This window comes from Perissodus microlepis, chromosome 10, assembly GCF_051167445.1.
Source record: "Perissodus microlepis isolate ML-2025 ecotype Zambia chromosome 10, ASM5116744v1, whole genome shotgun sequence".
NCBI lineage: Eukaryota > Metazoa > Chordata > Actinopteri > Cichliformes > Cichlidae > Perissodus > Perissodus microlepis.
The window spans coordinates 28322994-28345717 of NC_140470.1; the positions used below are offsets into that span (position 1 = coordinate 28322994).

Genomic DNA, 22724 nt, shown 5'->3' on the forward strand with positions numbered 1-22724 from the left:
ACAGCCAGAAAGTCCCGTGAAATCATTTGTATGGGACATAAACACAACACAATGTGGCGATGGTGTACCTGATGCTCGCTCAATGGCCTTGTGTCACACTCGCAGTAAAGAAGAGAGACAAAGAATGGCTGTGGACACTCTGGACACTCACAGTGTTGGTTTTGATGCCATTTCCCTCGTTGCTGGGTTTCAAAAATCGTGCATTTGATTCTCGTGAATGAGTCACTTCTATGACTCATCCAGTGACATCACTTCCTGGCCAACTGGTGGGATGCAGTCTGTTTACATCACATTTTTGGCTTGACTCACCTCAGCTGGCCAAATAGGCACTAAAAATACCTGGTAGCAGGTACTGTCACCAAATGGAAAACCCTAAAAACCTAGTCGAGTAGTGGAAAAAAGGCATAAGAAACCTGCTAATTGCTGAACCGTAACACTAAAATAAAACACAAGAAAAGCCTATACATATCTAGCCATAACACCACAAACATCAAGAGCTCCAGTAGATACTAAACAGTTCCCACACAGCTCTCTTCAAGGGGAAATTAACTAAAGAGACCTCTGGAGCCAGACTGAAGTAGTTATCAGAGGAAATGCAATTTTTGGCACCTCCACATTGGCTTCATTTCTCTCAGGGCTTAAAATCTCTCGTCTGCATAACCTGATGTTTTCGAAAGAGATGTTTGACATTTAACGTCAGGAATGTCTGAAACCCCCATGCGACCGTATGTGAGCTTTTCATGTGTTCAACGAGATAAACATGAGCCTTTTTTAAGGGGTTTTTAGCAGCTTTTCTAGCTTTAATACATTATGATTCACAGATAGATGCTTCATAGACACTTTGGGATGATACATGTGAAGTACAGCATCAAGATATGCAAACACGGGCAGATATAGATGCGGTGAAGTAACATTTTGTTTCAAGGTGTGGGTACCACGTAATTACAGCATATTTCATGATTAAATATTCAGTCATTGCTGCTGGGAGAGCTGATATGGGTATGCATCAGACGACAGGAAAAAGCCCAATATGCTCCGTAGCAAACATGAAAAGATGTGTTCAATCTCAACAATAGAAATATGACTGAAAACACAGACTCCTGTGGGGAGGCCATTCTAGTGTGTATTAACAGCTTCAGCAGTCCGTATGTGGCACCATCAAGAAAGATGCAAGCCGCCTTTGTCTGCGGTTTCCTGATGTGGCACAGGACTACAGGAAAAAGTAAAGAATGAAAGTAAATCCAAATGACAGCATGCAAAAAAGGAACAGCGAAATGAATTCCTCTGGCCTAGCTGTGTGGCAATCACAGCAACCGCAAATGGCTCGCAAGGGGTCTTTGATGACTGTTTTTATGAAGTCAGAGGGGAAGTTATATGCATAGAAAATGGGCTGGAAGAATTGTAGAGATGCACGCTTAAGAGAAACAGACTGCTAAAGCCGTAGCCATTTGCTTGAACCAACTATTGCATCTATTGAAATTCACAAAATGTGGGTAACAAAGGCGATAATGGGAGTTATGTCACATAAGATTGCTGGCTTGGTGAGGCGTGCTGGACAAACAGCAAAAACGCCATTGGAACGTAACAAGGTCTGAAATCACACAACACTTATAAAAGCACAAACACAGGATTTGTACTATTATAGACTGGACCTACAACAAATAAATGAATAAATGGTGCTAAAGGGGGCATTTAAGACACATTTTGCATGTCAAAATAAGATACCTTCCATAGCACATTTGAAATATAAGGCTATGCAAGGTGTTTTCCAAGTCCTCTAAATCATCTGAAATACCTTCATTCTTCAAACAACCCCATATGCATGCCATTTGTATTCAGCTTTGGTAGAAATGGAATTGGTCTACAGTGATGTACTCCGGCAGCAACGACAGCAGCCACCCGTGCGAGTGTTAATGCTCCCATTAAACATTTGTTGTGAAGTTGTGGGCTCGTTTGCTACTGCTTCTTGCATGATATAAGCGCCGCAATATTGTAAATGAGCCTTGGTTCCTTTACTAGGTCCGCATTCTTCACAGAGGTCTCGATTCCAAAACCCTCAATCTCCAGCTGGTGCCGTGTCAAGCGTCATATTTTTAAGGTTTGCAGGCAACAGTTTAGTTTTTCATAGCCTGCTGGATCCTTTCTGCTGACACAATTTTTGATAACAGTGACACAAGGGCAATTGGCCTGAACACCCTACAATTCTTGATTGAGTGCAGGTGACCATGTCACAGTACTTTAGTCACAGGTATTTGGAAGAAAAGTACACAGGTGTGAAGGAGTTTCTTGGAAATATAATAACAACTGTTTAACTCTAACCATCATTTTGGGCCGTGAGTAGCAGCCCAAATGACTCCCACAGACTGTCCAAAAACATCATTATCTAACTGGAAGTACAAGAAATATTTGGAGCAAAAATGTTTCTGTGTTCTTAACTCAAAGACAAATTAAGCCTTTGTCTTGGACCTGTTGTGCAAAATGGGTTCAGATGGGTCTGACACATACATGACAAACCTTAGTGGATCAATTTGCACTTGAAAGCTTCTTTTTGTAAGGTACACGTCTGCTGTGTAACTGAGCCAGAGCACCTAATTGGGCCAAAACAGGCAACTACCCGTAAAATAACAGCATAACAGAAATGGAGGCTGGACAGCTTTTTAGTTTCTAATGTGCGAGACTGCAGGGTACCATGCACTTTGGATAATGAGTCTTTATGTAATCATGTACAAAAATAAGATATTTTCAAAATAGATTTTTCTCCACTGAATATTTTCCTGCTCTATTCTTCTTCTTTTTTTTCCATAGGGTTTAGTTTAGAACAGAAAAGACAGCAACGAGGTGTTAAATTACTCCCTTCAAACATACTATTATATGTAATGTTCAAGTCTTCTCAGCTTGCGTCAATGCAGAAAAAACTTTAAACCAAAGGAAAATTGCTGTTATCCACATCTTAGATCTTATTTTTGTGGACACCATTATACATTTTCCCAACTCTTTGTACTGTAAACGCTCATAGCAATTAAACAGATTAAATACAAGTTAATCTATTTAACCTAATCCATTTAATTAAACGTCCATACTATAGATTGCACTAGCCGCTGTAGCACTCAGATCTGGCATATCAGAGAAATTGTGGTTTTGCAGTAGCAAATTATAGACGTTAACATGCATTTATTCTCGTGCTTACCCTGTCTTACTGAGTTGTGGCGTTTTTGTTCCATTATGTTCACAGTTCAGTTGAGCAGTTTGTGTTTAATTTACCTTCATGTGAAAGACCATGAGCGGTGGTGGCTGCTGTTGTAGTATAAAGAGTGCAGTGAAAGTTTCAGCTGTAATGTTTATGCATCATGACGTAATAAAAAAATCATCTGGTCCTTAGCAGGTCTTTAAATGATTTAGATAAACTTCTGATGAACCACAACACATCATATTTTGCTGTGCCATTACCATCACCCTTACAGCTTCTATAGGAATTAAAAGATGAAGTAACAGCTTGATTAGCTGTTGTTTCAGCAAGTGAAAGCACCTCAAAGTTTGTGCACTTTGGTCTTGAGGATTCAGATGTGTGTTAAACACTATCCCACAACTTCCCAAGAGTGGCTCCCAGAAACTGTACCCCAAGGTTAGACCATGCAATCAAACTCTACAGGCCTCATTCAGCATGTTAAATTTTAAAGTTTTTGACGGTAAAATTAGAAAAAGACCGAACAAGCATGATTTCTATCATGTCCTAAAATGACACTTTCTTTTTTTATACAACTATACAGAAGAGTGAAACAACAATGTGCTTCTCATTGGAAAAGAGCAAATTCTTTGAAGCCTGTCTGGCTGAAGTTTCATAAAGGGAACGACAAAACCCTGAAATACACTCGTCACGGCTGTGATTTGTTCTGGGTCTGGAGTGGCGGCAGGAGATGATCGCATCCATTCAAGTCTCCACCAGATGTACCACAACACATCCCAGAAGTGGATCTCTGTGCACCTTAAAATAGCAACGGGTGTAATTTTCACAAAGGCTGCACAGAGCAGGTAAAGATGGCACTTTTCAAAGCACACTCTACTTCTGATATGATACCGCTGTAATTTGAAACCACACAAAGGATGAGGAAAAATGGATGAATATGTTGTTTTGACCTACCAATTATAAAAGGACGGATTTGTGTGAATAGTGGGCACACTGTAAAATTGCTACAATGACACAACACAGCAAAATATAAACACACAGATACGTTCTAAACAACCAAAACATGTGTGAGCAACAATATAGAGCGTACAAAGAAACTATTCCTATCTATTGAATACTGTGGTGTTATCGTAGATAACTGTGATGTCTCCAACATTGCATGTTATCTGTTTTAGGGTGGACTTGAGGCTCACCTGCGGTCGGGCAGAATGGGGACCCTCCAGCCTTTGATGAAGCTCAGATTGTTGTCAGAAAGTTCAACCTGCAGGGGAAGTTTGGGAACCCAGACGGTCAGCTCCAGCGGCGCGCTCAGGTGCTCATAGCTGAAGATGACCCTGGCATTCATGGAGCCCCGCGTCTCCTTCCCATTGACGAACACGTAGTCACAATTCATGGACACCTGGGACAGATCACGGTCAGAAGTCAGAGACTATCTATATGTTAATGGTCACGTCGGTGGCAGAGAGTCTAAGCGATGTGTGATGATAAACAGCTCGGTATGGATGCAGGTGTCACTGCCACATTTCATGCTAGAGCATTTCAAGGTTGATACCTCCAGCAGAGCAAATACACAGCTGTGCATTTGACTGTGATGTGAAAGTTCATCTCACATCTTTGCTTTCATTTTTCTCAAACTGTTTTGTCCAAGCAAAATGACAAGAAAAACAGGTTTGACTTGCGGTATACACAGTTAGTTTTAACTTTGAGGATTTGATTTAAAGATACCTTTCACTGCTTATAACCTTTAACCTAATACCATGAGTAGATGAAATTGTTTTCAGGAGATCTTTGGAGGAAATGACAGGCTTAACAGTCAATTTCCAGATGATGGATTTTCAGGATTATCCAGGAACTGCCTTATATTAAAGAAATAGTTCTAATGAAAACTCTTTAGTGAGTCTGTGGATTATGAATATCACAATAAAACCCCCATTTCTCACAAGATATGTGACGACTGACATTTTTAAACATGATATTTTAATGCTTTAACTCTATTGCAGATAGATATCACAAAATCCTCACTGACTAGACGGTGTTGGGGTTACAAAAGAAATGGTTTTGTCACAGTGCACAGAACAGTGTTTCTATTCAGAGGCTCCAGAGTTTGCAAATCTTCACGCCATCTAACCAGGCATCAGCAGATTTTGCCATGCTTGTGCTGTGTTCACACTACTTGGGCAAAAGGTGACGGGTTATGAAGCTTTTTCAGTGGAAACCTGCTATGTGAAGCAACAAACTGACACTTGTCGCTGTGTGATGCTCGAAAAGCTTTTTTTCATTGCTGCAATAATAGGGTGAAGCATCAACCATCACATGCTTCAGTGTTCTCACATATAACACACATAAAGAGCCCAGGGATGGTTGGAGAGGATGGTTGCGTCAGCCTAGGTGGCCGTGCTCGGCTTACTCCTTTTTGTATGTTTTTACAAGCAGTGTGAATATAGCACGAGCCAGAAGTATGAAACCAATCAATCAAAATCAGCGGTAACTTTAGTGTGACGTTTACATTTTCGGATTTTCGGCGTCTGAAGCTTTTTAAGTATCCATTCGTTAGTCTTACTTCTACTGGCCTAGAATCTTAAAATAAACTATAGGAACACTAAAAAACTGCAACTGTGTAACAGCCATGCAGCTTCTAATGAACTTTTTAAAATATATCGGGATGTATAAACAATGACCAGAATCTACAGGAAAATGTTAAAAATGTTGGTACGCAGCAGACCAGACGAGAGCTTCTTAGATTACATCAGACTGAAGCTCTGCAGTTTCCGATCCCGACGGCACATCGCTGTGGACAAGTGTTGTAAACAAAATGCTTTTCTCTAATCTAATTTGCATCATTCATGCAGTCATATTAGTGCTTCTAAGTAACCCAGCGTTAAGCGCGCTCAGTGCAAATCGTGCATTCGAGCCACGTCCCAACCCCGCCACCTCTCTTGCCCATTCCCATCGTAATGATCAATGAACAATTATACAGACACACAATATGCCAAGAAAAGCTTTTAGGCAAGCACATTATTTATATAATAAGAGTGCTGACAGCAATGTGACATTTTACATGAACTTTAGTTCATAACACCTTTGGGCACATAGATAAATATATTCACACATTTCAGCTTTCACGAGACACTCCTATTATGGGATATCATTTGTGGCGCAGCAATGACACCGAGTATGAATTCAATATGTGGACACTTCTAAATTTAAGTCTTTGCAAATGCCATTTTTAACTTGAAACCATTCTTTAGGTTTTCCGTCCAGTCAAAAATCTCCCGCTCCATTTGAATTATCATAAATACTTGTCCGCTTCGAACACTAAATTATTAACTGCAATGGATCTGGAGGGCTTTGCTTTTGGGCTTCCACTGAAGATTTATCTAGTGTTGGGAGGTAGCTGGCATTGTAATCAGAGGATCTAATCTCCCGCAAATGGAGGTCGGGCTGGCCAGTCTTCTCAGGGCTGGGGATTCATCATAACTGGGAGGAGGTCTGGGTAATATAATTCCCCACATGCAGACAGGCCAGAGATGGAGGAGGGGTGGGTGCTGGAAGGACTTCTTAAGATGACAGTCTTTCCCTCTGGTTCAGTTAATGCAATTTTGCAGGTTCTGACCTTATGGGCTACCACGGAATTCATGTTATTGCCCTGTCTGTTGATGTGTAGCCTTATCTGGATGAACTGAGTTACCGAAAAAAAGAAAAAGAAAAAAAGTAGTAAGTCAACACAATAACCCCGGCCACCTTTGATTAATCTTTCTTCGTGTAGCGTTGAGAATATCTGCCTGACACGTATTCCGTTATACCCTCGAGTCACGGACAGACAAACGGCCACACGCGTACACAAACACGCTCGAGCTGCAGCACCGCTTCAGCTCCTGCAGCTATTGCTGCTGATAAACTTGGCTGGCTAATTGCAAGTCAAAAGCTGTTAGCAACTCTGGGTATCAGTGGCCCTGTGGGGGCCTGCTGAGGAGGGCTTTCACACACTGAGCCACCACATGCCGTCACAGCGCTGCTAATGCGCTGTGGCATCTTCCATGGTGCCAGCAGATTGCCTGGGTGGAGACAGATCATCGGGACAAGTGCAAGTGCTGCATTTGGTCGCGCGCTGGTCACGAGAGCGCACACAGAGACCGACTGCGTCAATACAGGCGAAGACACCTACGATCCTTTCATGCTTTTATTCCATAACATTAACTCAATTAATATACCTAACTGTTCCACTATAGGCAGCGGCATCTGCCCTTGGGGTGAGCAATGCTCTAATGCCACTGTAATGTGACAGCTCCCCCGGGGGTCACTAATGTTGCAAAGTCCTCTGTTCACCCACATTCTGCGTTGACAGCAGTTTAAAACAAATTTGGAGGGAGAAGAGAGACACAAAGCAGCCGAGGCCTGCCTTACCAAGACTTTTAAGCCTTGGTGGTTAAAAATCTGAATTCTGCCTCTCTCGTAATGCAGCTCGACTGCATTTTTCACCCCCCCAGCCTCATAGATACCACAAACATTTTAGCACCCATTTGTAACACAAGCTTCGCATTGAAATGTATTAATGTCCAGCTAAAAGCAACGATAACGTGATCCTCACTGCAGTTATTTGATCTGATTTGTAAAATCGCCTCTGAAGCCACAGAAAATGCTCACAAACATTCACAGTCTGAGGAGCAACGAGTGAAAGAACCTCTGGTGGCCCGGCTGATGAGTGCAGACTGATTAAACCTGATTTTAGTCTGCGATGGTCATGGGTGCTGATTATTAGTGGGTATAACATAAAGACACAAAGATTTGAAAATGTTATTGTGATTGCAGCACCTGCAGCCACACAACTGTGAAGTTGTGAGCCCCCATGCATACGTTTTTTATTTTATAAATGTATTTTACTTGTTAAAATATATTAGTTGTATTTGTAGCACGCACAGTTAGCTAGCTGCAGAATGGGTCGTACCAAATGCAGCTCTCTTGTGGGGGGTAGATTAGTTAAACAATTTATCTTAAATGTATATTTTCTTTGACTTGCAAGTTACCTATTTGCTTAGTCTTGTGTTGATTATTATTAATTTGACGTGACTATTAAACTAACTGTTGGTTGTGCTTCTTTGCTGTTAGATGACTTGTCCGTATTTGCATTCCCCTGTTCTGATCAGCCATTATTAAAGTCGCCTCCCTTTTCTTGTGTTAAATCAGTTTTATTTTGTTTAACAGTTGGTTCAGAGCTATCTTAAGTTATTAATCGGGCATTTCTTTCTTAAAAATGCTAGTTCATTTTGTATATTTTTGCATTTTTGGGTAAATAAAACTCACCCCCACCACCCCTAATTAGCTCAGTATTGAACATGGCATTAGTGAGAGCAACAACATGTTTTAAAAAATAGCAACAGTATCAACATCAGTCTCAAACTTTTTTGTGTTTACTCATTATGACAAAGGGGGTGAGAACACCTTTTGTCCAGAGTTAAAAGCTTGATATTTTCAGTGAACATTTTTGTTTTGATTTAGCCATATCTCATATGTATTCTGTAGTAGGCAAACATGTACTGTCCCGGGTTTATTTACGTTTTGCACTTTTACAGACTATGTAATGTAACATCTTGGTTTAAGTCAATTCTGACAAGTTTGTTAAGTTAACATGTTATTTATTTAAACTGTTAATTTGTCTAGCTTGAACTCACCTTACCTACCTGTGTCCCAGAATCAAAAGGAGGAAATGTAGCTTCACTTCCTGTATTTATAGTTTCCTGGTTAGTCTGAGGTCACAGGAAGAGACCAGGTGAAGAAGGGGGAGAATCCTTGTAATTTAATAAAGTTGATTTTAGAGTGTGTTTATGGAGAAATTGATTTATTGTTGTAATATGTATTGATTACACTGTAGATTTTTATTGCTAGGGAAGAGTAGCAGTATAAGTTTGAGTAGGGAAATGTTTGTCTTACCTATGTAATGGAGTAGTACAGGGGTGAGATTGTTTGGTTAAGTGGACTTTAAGCTGATGAACGCAGGTGTTCGAGGAGAAAGGATCAGGTCAGTGTAGCTGTGTGCATGTGACCTTAATTTCCGTTGATTTAAGTTCAGTTATGTTTATTTGAACTGAGTTAATAATGGAGTTGAGTTTCTTATTTATTTTTGTAAATATTACTTGGTCACAAAAATGATGAATAAATCACTCGCTGCACTGGACAGCATCTGTCTCCTGCCCTTCTTTAGCTGCTTAGGTCAAGTTCTACCACACTCATTATTTGATGGAGTGTCAGTGGCAATGTTTTCTTTCTGAACAGGCAACTGCAGATGCTTGGACAGAACAACAGATATTTTGGTTTTAGGAAGGTTGCAGTCCCCCCTGGACTTTTATGTTGGTGGTGCTCAAAAAATGCAAGCTTCAATTAAACCACACAACTTCTGATTTCATTGAAGTTTATCAGACAAAGACACACATAGCAAAGAATGAGTTGCTCTGGATCGGAAATGTTGCCGTCCTGAAGACCATCACACATTTCTCCTGTGTGGACTGCATTTTCAAAAAGAAACCCCAATCACGCCAGATTTTATTTTGAAATTTAAATGTTCACTAAATGACTCCACAGGACTTTCTGCCAAATTGAGGTTCCATTTAGGAATAATGCATGTATTAAATTAGCACCGAAATCAAATTTGACATATGGCTAGGATTACTGGAATTGTGTCTTGTAGCTGCAATGAAGTTTGTCTCTGTGTGATGAATGTTTCCTGGCTTCAAGAGCAGTGCAAACACTGAGTTCATTTAGCTCTGTTAGCTAAATGAGCCAGTCCCCATTATCCTGTTGTTGGCAGGATTGATGGTGTTGAGTGTGAAAATGATCTGTTGTTCTGGAAACTTTGGGGCCTTTTGTTTGGATGTAATAAAATATCCACATTCTTTTTTTATATATATTTTTCATAATGCAAGAAGTAATGAGTAAACATGGACTTCTTAATATAGAAGAACTCAACTCTAGTCATCCAGGTAGTTTGGTTTTATTTGCAGAGGTTTTGAGGCAGAATACATCACAGAAATTTTTGCCTGCATATCAAATCAGACGAGTCTTCACTTCAGCCTTGCAACACTGAAAAGTTACTTTCATCTGAATTGTACAGTGTAGGCAGAACTTTTAAAATGCACCCTGCATATCTTAAAAAAAATACAAAAAAAAATACTGTTTCCAAAAACCTTGTGCTCCTGCCATGAATTGTAAGACATTTAAATCCAGAGCAATTCATAATCTGCCAGTCTGTCTCCACTTTACTGTTTTTAAGCCTTCCAACAGAGGATGGAACCTGACTGCAGGCATTTGGTTCTACTCAGCCATAAGAGCATTAGTGAGGTCGACCTGCGGTCAGCAAACTTGCTCACAGCCAGCGTTCAGTTCCCAGAGGTCTCGCTTGGGGTGGAGGTCACGGCTCTGTGCAGGTCGGTCAGTTTTAGCCACATTAAACTTGGACAAGCATTTCATTACTGACCTGAATTTGTACAAAGGGACATCATCACATAGAGAGTTCCCCAAGTGGAAAGCACTTTTTTTGTGTGAAAAATATCATTACAGGATGAGCCTTAATGAGCGCTAAGAAGCTCAACCAAAAACAAGGACCACAACATCTCCTTAAGAGCCAAATCCCACCAAGTTGTTAAAACAAACTCCAACCTGAGCTGCAAGGATGTTCATGTGCACAGCAGAAAGGGCAAGCGGTGATTTCTGATTTTATAAGCCTTTTTCTTGTCCTTTGGAAGCTAAATTTGTACTAAAGGTAAGTACATCAGACTAATATAGAAGCGAAGCTGGGAGGATGGTACGCTATATAGTGTGAGATATGACGTGTAGGCTCAAGGTCTTATCTGTGGCCTCAGACGGGGTATACGAGTCACAACAGCACAGGAATGGATGGTCAGTGAGTGGCTGTCAAATACTCCCCAGACCTCCTAACAGACTCCCTTAACCCCTTTTCCTTTCTTTTGTCCCACCTTGTCTCACTAAGGTGCCTGAATAATTACTCCTGCAGCTGCACATGCGCACAAATACAACTGTGCACGTGCAGGTTGGCTTATCTGCCACAGGCTCTTGATGCTCGCTGCACCTTAGTTACTGCCAAAGAGTTAAGAAATAAAAGTGTCTGTAAAGAAAAATGACAGCCTCTCACCTATTTTTACCCTCAAGCTGGAAAAAAAAAAACCGACAACAGCCTGAGGGGTTGGCAAATATCCAAATGAGAGCATTTGCCTGAAAATAAAGGCTCATTCGGAGACATCGTCTCGTAAATAACTTTAGTTTAACTGCTGTTTCAGTTGCAGTCTTAAGTCAGGAGGCTATGGGGGCTGTGACGAACCTTTGGAAAGAACTAGAATGTCTGAAGTAAAAGAAGAAAATGTGATTAGAAAAGATTGGCATTACTTTTGGCACGAGATTAATGTGTGTGGTATTAAAAACAACAACAGCACAATGGAGTGTTGGACCTTTATCAGGCTCAGCGTGAGTCTCTTATTTCTGCTTTCCGCGGCCCGTTTTATTGAACTGTCATGACTCGTGCGTTTCCTGGGCTTGAAGGGCTCGTTTTAAATTAGCCTCGAACGTTCAATGGCAGGATCACTGAAGCAAGCCCACTCAATATCACATGGCCCAGCACCTTGTCTTTAAAGGATAATGAAAAATGATAAATGACAAGCTGAGGCCAGTCGTCCCCAAGCAACACCTGTTCTTTTCTAGTGACAGTACAATACAATACAATGCACCGCCACGGGAGCCCCTCCCACCTTTAAGGAACAAGTCGCTACTGGAAAGCCATAAATTAATCCATTCTCCCTCAAGCATCCAAGCCATTAATTGGGACCAATTTATTTACAAGATAGCATGGAACGTGTGAGGTGGCTAACATTAGTTAGTCCGGTATATCAGAGTGAAAATATATTGGACAGATACGGGTCTGTTAAAAAGAACAGATACCGGCCAGTCCCAGCTGATGTGATAAAAGCCGGCGTCTGATTCTGCTTCATGGCCTCAGTCTGTAAAATCCGTAATCAAACCTGCCTCACTTGACCTTCAGGAGCTGCTAAAGTGCTGCAAAGGATTTCATTAGTCTGAATGGATATGATAGTTTTACTATTCAATGAACAAAAGACACTTCTGCACAGAATGGATTCTTGAAATAGAAGGAAATTAATGCGGTCATATTTAAAGGGGACCTGTTACGGAGATTTCCAGCTTCGTACTTTTTATTCTTGATTCTACCTGAGCAGCTTCATGTGATTCACGGTTCACAGTAATCCTTTTTTTGGATGTTCATGAGGCTGTTAGAAACAAGCTGTTTTAGCAAACTTTTGGTTGACTGACTGGGGGACATACTTAGATTACTTTGCTGCAACATGGCCTGAAAAGCACTGTCACATAATTACCGTATTTTCCGCACTATAAGGCGCACTTAAAATCCTTATAATCCGGTACACCTTATGTATGAATTCTGGATTTTATGTGGTACACGGTGCTCAAAAATCTGTCAAAAAATGTTTTAGTACGACTTTGGTAAGCTACGAAGCCGAACCGCTTGATGGATTGTCGGAGCATTAAGGCTACCATAGTCAGAAGCCTCGCAGAGTAATCTGGGTCCAAAACTCCGTCCGCTTCAGATCCCAAAGTCAAACGAACACTGCGACATCACTGAGAGTTAAAAACTGTCTAAATTCTTTCATCTTTAATAAAATGATCAGTGTTGCTGCTTTACCAGGTGTAACAATTATGTTTAACATCCAGGCATCCATGAAAACAGAATTCATTAAATTTAACAGAGTTGGAAGTTAGCAGGAAGTTAGCTTGCTAGCTTCAACCTAAACATGATATAGCATGTTCTGACTGAGAGATTTCTGAAAAAATTTAAATGTACAGCTCTGCTATCACTTCCAACTTAAATGAAGACAGAAAACTAAACAGCAGTGACGTTTGTAGGGTTACTGAAGTTGGACGAGCTGGTATATAATGATGTGCTACATGATCGCTAGCAACACAGCTATGTTAGCATAACATAAACTAAAGTTGGAGGATGAATGCTAATGCTTGTTTCGCTTAATGGGCGTTATAAATCGGTGTGCCTTATGTATGAAAACAGACCCGTTCATCGACAGTGTGCCTTATAATCCGGTGCATCTTATGGTCCGAAAAATACGGTAGCAGATAACTACGTCAACCTAATATTGCATCTCAACACACCAACAGGAAATAACTTTCCTTTGAGGAAAGAAAAGATGAGCTTTCGGGTTAACGTGTGATCACAAAGCCATTAAAAAAAAATGCAGAAGAGTATTACACATGTACTGTATATATATATGTGTACACACACACACAGTACCACAGAACAATAATCCAGACGGTTAAAGCTTATTACACTGCGACCTGCTGCTCACTGATGGCTGTTTCCCTCCAAGTCTAGTGTATTTACACGAGGCTGTAACTGCTTTCTAATCGTCACACAACCTTTAAATAAGGTGCAGCCGTAGGTGAAGCAGTTGAAATATCTCTGCGCTGCTATTTGTTTATTGCATGTTTGTATTGATGAGAAACCTTACTTGACAACCTTACTTGGCAGGGACACACGAGGACATGGCTCACAGTGAAAACTAAAACTAAGGCAAACGATTTTATTTTAATTAAAAATGTTAGTTTTTTTCCCCCTTTTTACATAAATAGTTTTTTATACACACGGATGGACAAAAGACTTTCCGAATGGGGTTGATTGTATTCGATTCATCTCATTTGTCCCTCATAACATGAGACTTTTGTGCCCTTGGGGACTGCTTTATTGCGTACTGAGATATTTTTGAGTTAGCACATTCAGTCCTCTCTAATCTTTCTTTCCCTTTTCTTCTTCTTTTCTAAATTCACACAACCTCTTTGTTAGTTTCATTTATTAAAACTACATTCATAATTATTAGTACAACTTCATTAAAAGTTGCATATGGGACCACATCCAAGCTGAACTGTTTGCACCGTTGTGTATCTGCGTGGAAAAAGACACATTATTTACTTCCACGAAGGTCACGTCTCCCCTTGCACCATCGCTTTGATCAACGGTGCAAAACGGCACCGCAACACTTCACTGCTCTGCCTATACAATTATGCAATCTGCCTATAGAGCAATCTATTACGACTGTAACTGAGTGGAGAAAATAACAACTGTGTAATCAAAGCCTCTAATGTGCTCTGCAAGTTGCTGTGATCCCAATTTAATTTATTTAATCAACAAACGAGACTTGATATTGCACTCGCAGCTTGGATTCCCGCGTGAGATTGTTCTGCATCCCGGGACGTTGTTTATTATTTTCCTTTAGTCATCACATTTAAGGGAACAAGAAGAGATGATGGGCTTTGTACTTCAGTACATCAGATAAGCCGATCTCAATGAATGAAGTGTTTCCCACACATGCTGTAGGTGTGGCAATACCATACAAAGAACATAATGAATAAACTAAGAATCAAATCAATACTTCATACTGAGCAGCCGAAAATGAAGCTTCCTCGTGATGTTGCGACTGCAGTGACATGGAAGCATCTTTCGGATAGAGGAGATCACTTTTAGCCTACCTTAACAATGTCTTCATTCGAGGACTTGCACTGTACGAAAGCCGAGACGTCAGTGACTGCCCCGTTCATCTCAATCGAGACCATTTTGACAGGAATGGCCACAGTGCGTCCGGTCAGAATGGCCGTGTTGATAATCTCGGTGTCCTATGGAGACAAAAAATAGACATGGCATTCACGAAACAGTGAGAGGCAGAGAGTGATTTTCCTTGATATTTCATCAGTATTACTCATATCCACATTTAAAGCCATTACCATCAGGGCTCCTGTGCCTACTAGGTGATACTCTCAGTGGCAGAGCAGAACTCATTACTCTATACTGAGACGTCTTTCATTGGATTTCATCAACTGACATTTTTATTTCTGCGCACTTTTCTTCCAAATGGGGATGAAATGGACAGAAAAGTAATAACCACCTCTTTCCCCCCCTAATTCTGTAGAACCTCAAGTAAAAAATTCAGAAAAACAAGACATTTACTGTACTGATGCACTGTGACGGACCTAACCTTTATGCAATTTTAGCTGGAACACACAAGTCTAAGGCACACTTGGATGCGTCACTGAAATCCTAATTATTCTGGAAAAAGCGAGCTGCTGTCAGTGTGAGATTTAAGAGCAATGTGTTAAAATAGCTTTTAATGGGAGAACGTATGACAGAAAAGCTCATTTATTCAGGCCTAATGCATCCATTTTTGTTCATTCATTGTCCATTCAACAGGCTACATGATTATTCTAGTTTGAATCAACAGCCATGCGGGTAAAGGTGAGAAAGTATAGGGTAATTAGAATTTGAATCAGCATAGGGCGCGAAGGGAAATGCACTGACAATGTCTTAGTTGCCCATATTATCAAAAATCTGTCAACCGTAGTCGAACTGCTGGGATGGGGTTTGATTTGATCATAAACAACAAATACACAAAGACTACCTGAAAAAATAAGAAAATGATACACGAAAGAAATCTTTAATGTTTCCTTTCTTTGACTGATACAGCTGCAAATCTGTGCCATGATTCCATAGGTTTTATTCAGCATCCTCTCCTCTGGTGCACACAGGAAAAATGTAGAAAGCAGAAAGGGAAAGGAGTGGGCGGCTTTATATTAAGGCATTTCTTTCACACACGTTGGACACTCTTATTCAAGTTTAGAGGTGTTGTTGCTAGTTTGCTGTCTAATTAGTTAACGTCTCTCTTGTTTTCATGCACCCTCAAAAAAATGAACATAAGTGCTAGAGAAAAAACCCCAAACATCATCCCAGAACATGAGCAGAAATCTCGCTGGAACACATGTGAGCACACAAGCAGTTCTTAAATTAATCATAAAATGAATTCATGCCTTAGATAGGCACAACCGGAGATAAAATCAGTCTGCTATCAGACAGAATTGTCAACTCATTACACTCTGACTCGCAGATCTAGACCAAGGCAAACACAAAAGAGGACAGAAGTAAGAATTAAAAGGAAGTCATTCCTGTGTGTCTGCTGGCTCATTTTTTATCAAAACCGAAAATGTTTGAAATTAATACAACTCGTGACAGCCTCACTGTCACTTTTTATGGGGCATGATTTTTTTTTGTCTTCTTTTACATTAGTAAGGACATTTCCACTTTAAATCAGAGCAGAAACAGTACAAATCTGTGCATAAAAATATACCCGATAACTTTCATTTCCTGAGGGAAGACCAGAGCCCCCTGCATAATACAAGCCCACTCAAAAATAGTGGAAATGGGCGTTAATTTGCATTTACTGTTAACAAATTCATCTTTAGAATTTGTGCTTCATTTGGATGAGAGCTTGACTAGTATTCACAGTGTCCTTATTTGGGTTTCAGACTAACAAATAAACTTCTGCAGTCTTGACTATTGACAGCTAAGACTGCAAAAGAGCAAGGTACTTTAGTCTCTACGAAATAGGATTTGCAAGCGCATATATATAGTATCATTTCTTTAACAGTGAGCGTTTCCATCAAAGTTCAATCATGAATCATTGATGTAGCAAAAAAAAAGAACAAGTACAGAACTTTCAAGAACTTTCTTGACTAGAGTTAGAAAACAGAGTAACTTCACTGAGTGCTACCTGATAGAAAACCCTTTTGCTTTTTGCCAATTTTATTAACCAAAAAAGAGAAACTACCAAACGGCATTGCTCTGAGAGAAACTGCTTTGTTAATGCCAGAGGACGGGGGGAGAATGGCCAGATTTATTTGAGCTGATAGAAAAGCAGCAGTAACTCCAATTACCACTCCTTACAACTAAGGTATGCAGAGGAGCACCTCTGAATGCACAAAATGTCTTAGTCGATGGACTAGAGTAGCAGAAGACCACACTGTGTACAACTCCTGTCAGCTAAAACACGAAACTGAGGCTACATTTACATCACCTCACCAAACTTGGACAATATAAGATTATCTTGGAGCACTTTGAGCCCCTGAGGGTTCAGGTTAAATAAGCATCATACACCACAGCCTACCCAAATTTGCTGCAGACCAAGTTCATCCCTTTATACCTACAGCACACCCAACCCATGTCACATAGCTCAAATCATCTCAAACTGGTTTCTTGAGCACGACAATGAGTTAACACTCTCCACAATCACCACATCCAAGTCCAGAAGAGCATCTCTGGGATTCGGTAGAATGGGAGATTCACATCACGGATGTGCACCAACTGTGTGATGCTGTCATGTCAATATGCACCAAAATCTCTGATCAGGTGAATCTGTGCCATGAAGATTTAAGGCTTTTATTGCTTCCTTTTGGCTTCAAAAGGCAAAAGGGGTCCAATCCAGTACTAGCAACATGTACCTAATGAAGTAGTTGCATGATATTACACTAGGTATTACTGAAGGTACTAGAGAAGCCTTTTTATGATTCACAGTAACCAAAAATAATGCTTATTTATTTTAAGTTTTTGTACTTTCTGAAACAAAACATGAGTTTCCTTCTCTGTCCGTTTACATCAGTCTTGTTAGTAATTGGCTGCCCTTCAAAAACAGAAGGTTTGAACAGCCAGTGGGTGAGACGTAGCTCACAGAGATAACCATATTAAAGCTATGCCTTCTCTATAGCATCATAACAGATTCATGAGTGGAGCTTTTATTTCTGTTCTTTTATATTTAAAGAAAAGTCTATTAGGTCCTCTTTGACCTCTATTATAAATCTATATTAGTTTCTTGTTAGTACCTTATTCCTTGTATCTGTATTATCCACATGCATTTATATCCTTTTAAAATAATCTGAACCATTAGGGGAACAGCATGCTTTTTGGCAGTTGTATTAACCAAAAATATGTTCTCATCCCAGTAAAACCCCATGATTAAACCAATCTATTTCAAAGACCTTTTGTTTGGAATAATAAAAAAAAATGTGTTCAACAAATTCTAGCATTAGAACTGATTTGTTTTTGTTATTGAAGTTAAGGCATCAGGCAGGAAAAGCAGCCATTTTTTATTAGCTTAGAGTGTGGGGCCAATTTATGGGAAGCAAAGCACACCAGACCACCTTGGATAACTGACTGAACTCTAGGGGACAATCCTAATTGAAAGACATCCTCCCTAAGCTCTCCTTGCTGTTCCAGCATCTGGTAAATATTACAAAACACGAGACACTTTACCAGTAAATGTGTGCTGCAATGGGATCTCTAATTATACTTACCTAAATTCAAGAGAGAACAACGATCAGTCATCAGTTTGCTCGGCTATCGTTTCACTTATTTATCAAGTTCTTCGGGAAGCAGTGAAAGTTTTTTAAATACACCACGACAAACATTAAAAATGCTGTTGTCATCTTACTGAACGCAAGTGGATTTGTTTTGTGACTTTAAAAGCACAAAACTACAATTCAAACTGGCGCATGCGACATCATTAGGCCCAGGTAAAAAATATCAACTGGGCTAAAGCCTGATTATTTTCTTCATGTCATAGAGGGAGGATATCTCTAAAAACGTCATCCGAGAACTATAGCTCTGCCTGTATCAAATCAAGACCACGTGCTGCTTGTGAGGGGCAACCTTACTTTTAAAGTTTGAAATAATATGGCGCCCGGTTATTTAAACGAACTCCTCAACATGTATGACCCCCAAAAGAGCACTGAGATTGTCTAGCCAGATGCTCTTAGCACAACCAAGGTCTCGATTGAAGCATAGAGGAGAGCGGGCCTTCGCAGTAGCAGCACCCAGACTCTGGAATAATCTGCCAGAGGAGATTCCTACTTTAGTCTATTCAGTCTTTTAAATCGTGTCTTAAAACTCACTTTTTTACTTTGGCTTTTAATTCGAGTTCAGTATGAGAACCATCAGGCATGTTTTATTTTTTTAATTGTTAATTCATTGTCTTCTCATTTATCTATATTTGTTTCTAATTTATCTATATTTGTTTCTCTAGTGTTTTTTCTTGTTTTTAACCGATTGTGAAGCACTTTGGTCAACTGTACAAATAAATTTTGAATTGAATTGAACCAACCAGAAGACAGATCTGGCATCATGCAACTTTGAATCGTGCATATCTATTCCAGTAGAATCCAACAATAAGATTGTCAACTTGGAAATAAGCACAACAGGTCCCCTGTTAGTGAATGTTTCCCAATTTAACCAAATAAATCAAGAAAAATAACATTTAAAAAAGAAAAAAAAAGAATTCTGTAATATTTAGTTTTACAATTTTATAACTTTAAAAAATGTGTTCTGTTTGAGACGATTGTGTGTTTATGTGTGTGTATGTAATGTCAGTTTCCTCTAAGTTGTGATTACAGACGTTGTACAACCCATTTCTACACATCTTAGGTGCAAATGCCCACAGGGGTCTGGGTTTGTGGAGTAATGAGGCAAGTTTACTTTGCATGTGAGTCCACAAAAAATGCTCAACTATTACCATCTCTAGCTGCCTTTGAATAATGTAAGCAAATACTTTTTGCCAGATGTGTGTCTTTATAAATCCACAAGCGTATACATTTGAAAATAACACATGACTTGAAGCTCTAGAGTTTGTGCAACACAAAACATCATTTTTTATTTAACATCTGGTCGATGCTGTGGCAGAGAGCAGCTAATGGAAGAGGGAATCTGGTATAACTGTTACTCCCTCCTCTGCATCGTCCTGCCAGTTCTCTCTCTTAAAAAAAAAAGTCATGTGAAAGAGGGCTTTAGTGGTTTGGTGTTAATAGCAGCTCAAAATGTGCAATAAGCCCCGGGGTTGATTTAACCTTACCACCCTGGAATTGTTTCACTTTTGACACTTTAAATTCACCAGTAATTCCTCCCTTTTCCTCCCCCTTCCTCCTCTCATCGGCAGCGGGTGAGCTGTAGTTAGCACACAACCCGGGGACGTCCACCTCTCTGTGAGACGCTCTTCTTCATTCTTCGTCCTCGCTGTTCTCGCTCCTCGTTCACTGTTCGTGACTCCACTCTAGACATTTATCTCTGTCGCTTTGTGACACAAGAAGCATCATTTTTGTATTTTAGGGACAGAACCGCCTCCCACCTCTGTATATCCACAGTTTCACAAAGAGCCGATTTGTTCTACAGGCTATAAGTGGGCGTTTGCCACCAGCTGAAAAGTGCTAGTGGATCTGCATCTGTGGCGAAGCTTAAAATGAGTACAGGAAAATGAAGAAGAAGAAGAAAGATGTGCAATATCAGAGTCAGACTCTTGTTATATCATTAGAGTTGTTTTTCTTTGACTATTGTACTCTTAACATAATTAGTTTCCGCTCTAAATATTTTAGTACCTTGACCTGGGCAACAAAGAGATGCTAATAAAAAAGCCCTTGGGACACATTGGTTGAACTGATAAATATGCAGCGGTGTTCATGTTTGTTGCGATAGTTACTCTGCAATCTGGTCATAAAATCATCCTGTTTATACTTTGTTGCTAGACGATGTTCCTGTTAAGGGCTGGAGAAACACGCACCTGCTGCAGGTCAGATCGGTGCTGAGAATTCAACGTTCATAACCATCACTATCAATCAGTCATAGCCAGCAAATTACTCATGTCCCCCCAAACAACCACAGCGACTATGAAAACACAAACAATCACCACTATGTGGAACTAGCGGCAAATAAAAAGTTTCATGAAAACTTGCCTCAACTTCTTTTATGGTGTCCTGTTCCTGAACTTCTGTCAGTGCACTTTTGCACCACTTGCAGTATTCTGCATTATCATACATGCTGGATCTCTTCCATTGTGTCGAAATGGGAGCTATTTAGCCTTAGCATAATCTTGGGTAAGAAAGCAAAGCTGCAGCAATGGGGCAGGTTGCCCCAAAGCTGAGGTCGTTATCACAGATGTGACGGTTCGACCCTTTAAAGATGAAAAAGAAAAATGCTTCTGCTTTCACTCTTGACCTAATGTGATGGCTTCGGGCTTGGACACTGCAGTCTCTGCTAGTGGCATGTGCTGTTTGGTCTCTGGGTCATAGCAGGAGACCCAACTCTCATCACCGGTAATGATCCTCGACATGAAGGTTGTGTCAGTTTGACACAGAAGTTGATGTTTGCTTTCAGCACAAGTTTGATGTCCATGGTGAAATCACACAATCACGTGAGTGGTGAGAACAGGACCTCTACAGAGTTGTCTAAACACGGCTGGAAGAGGAGCTGGAAGCCCTTCTGAGCTGCCTGAGGGGGAGACCTTCAAGTGGAGAGGAGCTAAACTTAAGCTACTTAAGAATCTGTGACGACCAGTTGGACTTCTCCTTTTGCTCTGATAGACCCACCTGTTTTCAGTTTGCATAGTTTCTATCATCGGTTCTGAAAGTGTGTTACATTTCTATCTGGACCAGAAGGGTCATCACTCTCACTCTTTGATATGAAAAAAAAAAAGCCTATTTACAAGATACTCTCCTTTTTCAAGGTGACCATATTGGATCCTGACATCTGGAAATAGTAAATGTTGCCTGCTCATAATCGTTTTTTAGGTTTAGGCTAAAACCTAAAAAACAAGCAATCCTTGATAGACTAATTGGAAGCACTCTAAATTCCACTGATGTGAAAACTTTTTAAATTGATCAAGCCTGACTGGTCTCATTGTGCAATTTGTTACAGATCATTTTCTTCATTTTAGTTTGAAAACACAAGCAGGGAAGTATTTTTAGCGATGGCCATGAAATTCCACAACAACTAAAATAGTAAAATGACAAGAATGCCAATCTCCTTTTAGCATTTACATGATGGCTGCGCTTAGCGACTGCAACTGAAAGCAATTACAATAAACAATTCAACCAAGTGAGGAGAGAGTAGAGGTGGCAAATTCTTCCATGCAGCCTGGTTTGTATTGCAAATTTTACAGGGCAATGCCATATAGGCAGAAATCTATTTCTGCAATGCAGCGAAACACATCTGGGTGCAAGATGCATGCTAATCCCAAATATCAAGGAGCCCAGAGATATTAAGCGAACCTTATGTTGCAACAGATGTGAAGCACACAAAGTCATAACTGCAGCTCAAGTATATTTAATGGAGCTTTAGATGCAGAACTGTTGTAATTATGCAAATATATAACAGATAACCAAGAGCTGTTATTAGAAGCACAAAGCCTCAGGAGTTGTCAGTGTAGAGCTTATGTCTTAAAATATTTTTAAAAGCATATTTTCTGTATTGTAAGAGAAAACATTAGCTAACGTTGTACTGGTGGAACAGCTTAACGTTTGCAAAAGGGTTGATGGCCTTCGCTCCTATGAATATGCAAACATCCTCAGAAAAAAGCTTTGAGCAATTCTTAGACATTTACTGCTCCACGCAGTCTGCTGTCATGAACAATACAGTTTCATTACTGGCAAAATAGCGGATTTCAATACGCTAAACAACTCCACCAAAACCACAAGAGAGTTAAGTACAAAGGCAGGTGTAGTTGGATGTTCTCAGCACTGCTTGGCTGGTTAATTTCTCTTTGCTTCCATAATCTTTTTACAACGCTCAATAATTGCCACCTTTCAAAAGGCAAAAAGGAAGAGTCCAGATTAGAAGAGTAATGGACACTTGGAC

General features: G+C 40.1%; 1 protein-coding gene across 3 annotated transcripts in view; it reads right to left on the reverse strand.

The window, feature by feature from the left end:
* tmem132e (transmembrane protein 132E) overlaps positions 1–22724 on the reverse strand; it is a 426449-nt gene that overhangs the window by 33811 nt on the left and 369914 nt on the right. For all 3 annotated transcript variants that reach the window (XM_084940922.1, XM_084940923.1, XM_084940921.1), the window contains 2 exons: positions 14756–14899; positions 4378–4583 (listed from right to left, as the gene is read on the reverse strand). In XM_084940922.1, the coding sequence (XP_084797048.1) occupies positions 4378–4583; positions 14756–14899 (350 nt within the window). The remainder of the gene's footprint in view (positions 1–4377; positions 4584–14755; positions 14900–22724) is intronic.